General features: G+C 37.8%; 1 protein-coding gene across 1 annotated transcript; it reads right to left on the bottom strand.

The window, feature by feature from the left end:
- Positions 1-3,377: 3,377 nt before the first annotated feature.
- LOC125506572 (protein ACCELERATED CELL DEATH 6-like) lies at positions 3,378-7,041 on the bottom strand. The gene is made up of 4 exons (XM_087525183.1): positions 6,969-7,041; positions 6,112-6,875; positions 5,471-6,000; positions 3,378-4,189 (listed from the first exon to the last, which is right to left on the bottom strand). Exons 2-4 carry the CDS (start codon positions 6,674-6,676, stop codon positions 3,590-3,592), a joined length of 1,695 nt encoding a protein of 564 aa, XP_087381309.1. The 5' UTR covers positions 6,677-6,875; positions 6,969-7,041; the 3' UTR covers positions 3,378-3,589.
- Between the last annotated feature and the right edge of the window lie 763 nt (positions 7,042-7,804).

The following is a 7,804-nucleotide window of genomic DNA, read 5'->3' as shown; positions in this document are numbered from 1 at the left end:
AACATTTTTATACATGTTTAACATTTCAAAAAAATATGGTCGACATTTTTTATACATATTTAACATTTTTAAATACATTATCAACATTCTTTTCATACATATTGTACATTTTTTTATACATAGAAAACTTTTTCTATACATATTTAATATTTTTCAAATACTTGATTAACATTTTTCTAGCTCTTGAGTAACATTTTACAAATGCTGAATTAACATTTTTTTTAAATACATGATCAATGTTTTCATACACATTATATATTTTTCTATACTCCCTCTGTCTGGAAATACTTGTCAGTAAAATAAATGTATCTAGATGTATCTTAGTTTTAGATACATCCATTTTTATCCATTTTCACGAAAAGTATTTTCAGACGGAGGGAATATATGAGAAATATTTTTTATATATGCGTTTAACATTTTAAAATATTAGAAGTTATTTTTTCGTCTAAATATTTAGAAGTATAAACGAAAGTAGAAAATAGGAAGCAAAGAACGGCAACAAAAAAGTGATTTGTTTTTTAAATGAGGTCGTGGCCTGTGGCCTGTGGGCTCCCAGGCGCCTGGGTCGGCTTAGTCGTGACTAAAGTACTGACAAATAGGTCTGATGCGAGGCTGCACTCCCGCGTGAGGCGAGGCATGGACGTGCCTGTATCCATGTTCTTCAGGGAGGTGCTGGTGCGTCCTTGCAACCCAAAAAATTTCAAATCTATGTTTCGATGTTTATTTTTTCATACACACTGTACATTTTTGGTATTCACAAACAAATTTGTATACATGTTTAACATTTTCAAAATACATGATTAATATTTTTTATAAATATAATTTACTATTTCAAATGGCATAAAACATTTTTAAATTTCATTAAATTGTTTTTTTGCATTGCATAAAAATATTTGTGAAATGTCATGCAAATTGTTTTTGGATATGCGTGAAATTTGTTTCAGTTTGACAAAACAATTTTTACACAATCGACATTCTTTTATTATATTGACAATTTTTCCCCTGCATTAATATTTTTAAATTCACGATCAATATTTTAAATAATTAAGTATATCAATTTTTTGGAATATATGAATTGATAATATTTTAGAAAATATAGAAACCAGCAATAAAAATAACAATAGAAACCTGTATATAAACAAGCAAACCTAAGAAATATCAGATTTATGTTAACTGGGTCGTCCCATTTGAAGCTTCCGTCAGGCGGCGCGTGCTCTTGTCTCTCTTGAAGCGAGACATAGACTCGTCCATCGCTCCATGCCTCCTTTTCTTTCACCAAATGGTCGGCTCTGATATGTGTCCCCTGTTGCAAGCAAGATGCCCGTGTTCGTCAAGCACGAGTCCCTATGAGCTGGGCCCGGCGCAAGGGGAAACTCCCACCTGAAGAGTATGAGTTATTTCTATTATTTCTTCATATATTTATTTATTTATTATTTATTTAAATTTTAATTTAAATAATATTCCTGACTTGAAGAAATATGTGAATTAAAATATGTTCTCAAAACCAAATATGTCTTGCAATTTTAAAAATGTTTATGAAATGCGAAAAATGTTTAATAGAATTGGATATATGTTCATGAATCATTAAAAATCATGAATATGAAAAAATGTTCGCAAATTCACAACATTCATGAATTAAGAAAATGTTCACAAATTCAAAAATTATTCATGAATTTTAAAAAAAGTTCAGAATCTTAAAAAAAATTCGTAAATTTTACAAATGTGAATTTTTTCTAAAAATGATCGTCAATTTAGAAAACAAATTGTGTACTCAAAACCATGCTCGTGGAATATGAAAAATGTTAACAAAATTTAAAAATATTCTACTTCAACAAATGTTCTTGAATTCAAAAAGTATTCTCAAATTTAAAAAAAATGTTCATGAATTAGAAACTAAAAATAGAAAAAAAAATAAGAAGAAAACTGAAAAACAGTGAAAAAAATGAGAAAAAAGTCCTTCAAAAAATGCCCAATTGTGGCTTAATTATAGCGTGGAGGGCGGCCACCTGCTCATCAGCGATCGTATATGCCGTTTCATCCAACGGTTTGATCCCTAGCAGTCTCCAAATTAGAAACGCCTGGTTAGTGGTTACCCTGATCACTGGTCGCTCTGTCCAGGTGCCCCGGCCTTCTACGAGGCAAGCGATCAGAGGGGTGTTCGGGCGGTTGCATCATGGTGCGACACCTACACTACAACAACGGTCGGTGCACATCTCTCTTTTCTTTTTTGTAGCCCAAGGTATCCAGCAAATAAGATCCAATTAAAAAGAAAAATAAATGGAGCTGTCTGCGCTTCGAAATTTTTTGGGTTTCATACTTTTAACCACCTTAACTTCCCCAGATATGTTGTTCTGGTTTTAAATCCATTTCATGACACTTGTGTCAAAAAAAGGTGGATGAGCTTGCATGTTAAGGAAAAAATTGAAATTGTATTACAGATTGATGAGTGACTGCTCATTGCGTCTTTGGAACGATTAAGTTGTTCTGATAGCATGGGCACTCAGTAGGAACTTGTAGTTGGTAAACTCCAAGATCTGTTATTCGGTTGCAAGACCTATATCAAATTTTTGTGTGTATGTTATGTGCATCCTTGGCTTGATATATGATGTCCCAGTGTTGTAAGATGGACCAACTGTATCAACACCCAACTTGTACCACCGGAGATGTAGTTTTTTTTTTTGAAGGGAAAGCCTCTCGATCTTTATTTCTTAGCCAACAGTGTTACATCTGCAATTACAAAAGGCATAATGAAACTGGGTGGATTTCCATCCCAAAAAACATCAGTGTTTGAATCAAAGGCATATTTTGCAAGATGGTGTGCTACCCGATTGGCTTCCCTCGGACAGTGAGCAAAAGAAATTCCACTGATCATCCTAGCTTGAGCAAAAATGTCTGCCAGTATAGCTATGTAAGGGCTAAAGATTTCTGATTCTCCCTTGCATGCTTGTATTAGCTCTAGTGAATCTGATTCAAGAGTCACGTTGGTGCATCCCAGCTGCTCGGCAAGCTCTAGACCATTCAAAAGTGCAAGCGCCTCTGCTGATCCAGCGTTGAGAACGCTGCTCAAAGGTTTTCCCGCCCCAGCGACAGCTTCACCCTTGTTGTTTCGTAGGACAGCTCCAACTTGTACCACCGGAGATGTAGTTGGTAGTGATAAACAGTACCCCCTCCGTAAAAAAATGTAAGATCGTTTAGATCACTAAAGTTATTTAGAGGGAGTATCAAGTTATTCAGAGAAAAGAACTTTCTGGGGAACTTTTTTTAGCATCTTCGTTATGGTTCCTGTGGCGACTCACATATTTCATCATCAGCAACAAAAAACAAACTCTCATCTTTCATATTCTAATGATACATGACCATTGTCATTGCAGATGTCACGAATCATCTCTAGAGAGATTGAATCAATGCATCATAAGAATAATATCACAATTAATATTTTGTCCGAGATTTCAAAGGTATACAAGAATACTAGTGCACTATTTCCTCGCCGCGAGTCGGCAATACAAAATGACTAGCCAAAAAAAATGTTGATTACATATAAAATACAAAATATTGTCTGAAATCAGAACAATCAGACAAATTGTTGAGATCACACCATGTCCAAGAGATCGGAGTTGAAAGTTTTTCCCAACCGGAATCTGAGCTTCAAAACAGGCCATTCGCCAAGAAGCTTGGTTAGAATGGGCAATAAAGCTACCAGAACGGAAATTGCAGTGGCCAACCAATGGAGCCGAGACGCTAACACCGTGTATAAACCAGTTGAAAAAGCCGTTGTAGTTGCCACGTATGCAAACCACATGAGCTTCTTAGTGAAAGATGTGTAATAAATCAAGAACTCATAATCCTCCCACCTTGCTATGACACATATGAAAGCAACGGCAAATGAGGAGCACATTGCTAAGGTGTCAGAGATCAAGAATGCTTGAAATGCAACCTTCTGAGACATGATCGGAAGTCCCTCGCTTCCATCAACACTGCTGTATCCTCCAGGCAGGGTGAAAGCAGCAGCAAAGGTGATTGTTGTTATGAGAATGGCCACTAGTGAAATGTTTGTTGTGTATGTCTTAGTTAGTGACTTTGCATCCTTCCTTCCAGCATCGATTGCTTGTTGCTTGGCTTTCCCGTGAAGATTATAGAGAGATGTGGCATTTTGGGCATCTGCTTTTAGCATAAGCATCAAGACTTCATTCTGCATGAATTCGAATGAAGGTATTAAGGCAGCTCATAAGATAATAATTCTATATGTCTACAAGTTTTTGATGCCAAACTAAGCTGTGTCTACTTGAGCTGATAAATGAAATAATCACACTTATTATTATATTAAGTGAAGAACAGCAATAAATCATACATTTCTGCACCGTAGAGCAGCAGCACCGGTGAGGTTGCTAGGTTGCCAGAAACAACATCGGTTGTCTTTCTTGATCCGGCTCGGCCTGGAGTCCGAGACCTTGAAGCCTGTGGGTAGCCTTGGGTGTTACGGACGTCGGCGACTAGACATTGGCTGAGTAACTGGTCGTGTATGGCATATTTGGCCTGTCAGTGACGGGCATGTGTACTAGTATTGTGGACATTAATTTATCTAGGTTCATGTTTATATTGTCATGAATTTTCTTATAGCAGGGAAAGATTTTCCCAGAAAAAGGGGGAGGAAGCACAAGCGGGCATGCTCTACAGCCCGGAGCAACAATTGGGTAATAGGCTTGGACTTCGGCATTAAATGTGTAGTAAAACTGTGTCCAGATAATTACAGTGTACTCCCTATGTAAATTAATATAAGACTTTTCGTTTCTAGATCACTAAAGTAGTGGTCTAAAAAGTCTTATATTAGCAGAGGGAGCATCTAGCAAAACTCTCACGCATTTAACAACTACTCCCTCCGTCCCATAATGTAAGACCTTTTTTGACACTACACTAGTGTCAAAAAACATCCTATATTATGGGACGGAGGGAGTAATTGGCAAGGATATGAATAAAAATGACCAAAGAGGACATTGACAAGCAATAGCTTGGTAGTATAGCAAAGTGATTTATATTCTTGGGCGCTAGCGGGTGGTAGACTGATTTACGCACAAATAAAGCACAGCCAGTAAAAAATGTCCGGGGGGGGGGGGGGGGGGGGGTCATTTTTCTAAACATAACAATCTCTTAAGATGATGATTATATGGCCAAATATGACTCCAGTACTTATATGATCGATTAACCTTTGCTAAAAGCCTGGGGTGAGTAGTCATTGTAAGTAACAAACACAGGAAGCAAGGAGCAAGAATGTTCCTTCATCCGACCACAAGCTAGGATAAGATCTCCAGGATTAACAATCAAGGCATACTATTAAAGAACAAATACATAAATAAATTTCAGAGCCATGAAATCTCAAGTATCGATATGTATATGTGTATTTAAGCCAACAGTTTTATTTGAACAATGAATGGTTAACTAGACTTGAAAACATAGGTCTAATATATGTGCGTACCCAGTTTAAAGTCTTGGCACTCTCCATGACGTACTTCAGTTCCCAAGCCGCTGAAACACCGATGTTGTCAAGCACTGTCGCATCTATATCCTCGTGAGATAGTAAAATACTAACTAGTTCCGGATCACACTTCCGGACTGCATAATGTAGAGCGGTTTTTCCAGTCTTGTCTTGCATGTTGATGAGTTTGCGAAGTAGCGGTGTCGTCAGGACAAATTTAACGAACTTTATTTGGTTATCCCATACAGCTCTATGAAGCAATGTCCCACCATTTTCTTGGCGATAAGGAGCATCAGGACAGTGTTTCAGAAGCTCTCGAGCAGCATTAATTCGACCTCGATATGCGGCAGCAGCAAGGAGAGGATCACCCATACTGTTTATTTCGTATCCTTTGGTTGGATCATGTAACAGTATTACTCGTAACATGTCAATCTTGTCAAAAAGTACAGCATGTCTTGTTGGAGTAACTTTATTGATGTCTTCAGTGATCATTAGTCCAGGATAGTTTCTCAGAATATGCTTTGCCATTTCTGAAGACAAATTATCAAGAAATGATTGTTAACATGGTGAAACGATATTGCAACAATTAAGTTGATGTTTAGTGACTGTAATTTGCACTCCACGTATTAATTAAGCCTCACCTGGATTCCCATTTCTGACTGCAGCATGTAGGCAATTGCGATCGTGTAGTCCTCCCGTATAAGAAGAAAGAGGATCTTGAACTAGCTGCTCATACACACGCGTAAAATTCCTTGTCAAGGCGAAGAACATGGGTGACTCGTTGCATTCGCTCACAGCTCGCGACAGAGAAGGCTCTGCTGTAATCAACTCCAGCGCAAGCTCCTCATGGCCATTGCGAATGGCATGGTGTAGTGCGTTAAATCCATATTTGTCTTGCTTTAAGATTGCTTGCCCCATTCCTAGCTGATGGCAGCTTCCGAGTAAAAAAGAAGCCAAAGAGACGTGACCATTTCTCACCGCCGCAAGAAGTGGCGTCTCCCAATCTAAGTTTACAGCGGTGAGGAGAGACTCCTCCAGTGCCACCACATCCGCGGAGAATCTCTGGTGACCATGGATGGAGGATATGTGAAGGCAAGTGTTCATCCGCAAAGTCTTTCCGAGAAGGATGCCTGGATTACGACAAGCATAGTGCTTCATGGACGTGGAATCACCATCAGTCGCTGCTTTCAGGAGGCGTTCGTCCATCTGTGCCTGTGATGAACTAGTTGTTTGATGTACTGATTGACATCTATCTTTTGGTATTAGTTATTACTACGGGAAAAGAAGAATAGTACAATGATGTCATGTGAACAATAACGATGACAATTAAATGAATAGGCACTTATTATTAAGGGGAAATCATTAAACCGAACCACACCATATTTAAGATCAATGGAAGAAATTTCTGTAAAAAAAACAGAAAAGACAGTAAAAAAATCAATCAACTGAAGGAAAGAGAGCTCGTTATTAAGCATAAACTTTGAAGAAAGTAACACACCTTTTACAATAGCACCGGGTAGTCGAAAGATGAAGATAGCTTCACAGTAATGTTGTGTCGAGATGGCAAGTACTTAAGGCAGCTGGAAGTCAATGTACCACTTCAACTATTCATGGATGGAAACCAAGTTAGTTTATCATTTGCATACGTACACAACGACTTGACTCGTTCGACAACACGGTAAAATGGTCTAGGATTACCACTTGCCAGTTATTTTAGCAATCACATCTCAATCATTAAGTTTTAAAGAACATCGCATTATTTCTTGTTTGCGAATCACAAGTTGTTTTACCAAACAAAAGTCAAGTGGTTTGTTGAACCTGATAATTAAGGACAGGCTAGCTTGTGGTTTGTTGAATTCAGCTCCCCCTATGGGAGTGGGAGGCCTATAAAAAACAAATACTAACAAATTGTGGCCATGAATTAAATATGTAGTGAATACCATGATCTAAATCAGTGACGAGCAACTAACGACAAATCTACGTTGTGCTTTAATTTAATTAATTGATAGGTCGACAGTGGCTCTTTTTTCCCGTAAGTCCAACAGAAAAGTACAAATGCATGTTTTGAATGAACACTCTGTTAAACACATGATTGTGTCCCGTATGTGTCACGTACAGAATACGTACAGAAGGTTGAGTACTTCTCAAAGATAGGTAGGCGCATGAGATATTCTGTTGTAACTACTATTGAAAATATTCGCATTTTTCCGATTAGACTTATCCACGAGTAAGCAGTAAGCATGGCATAAAAGGTATGCATCTCATAGCAATACCTAAGCATACTAGCACGTACAGAACATAGAATCGAACCTTCTATGAGCAGCACATATACGG

Source organism: Triticum urartu, chromosome 5A (assembly GCF_056163025.1).
Source record: "Triticum urartu cultivar PI428250 chromosome 5A, HENAU_Tu73, whole genome shotgun sequence".
Lineage (NCBI taxonomy): Eukaryota > Viridiplantae > Streptophyta > Magnoliopsida > Poales > Poaceae > Triticum > Triticum urartu.
The sequence above is the reverse complement of the archived record's forward strand: the minus strand, read 5'-3'. Positions and strand labels throughout refer to the sequence as shown.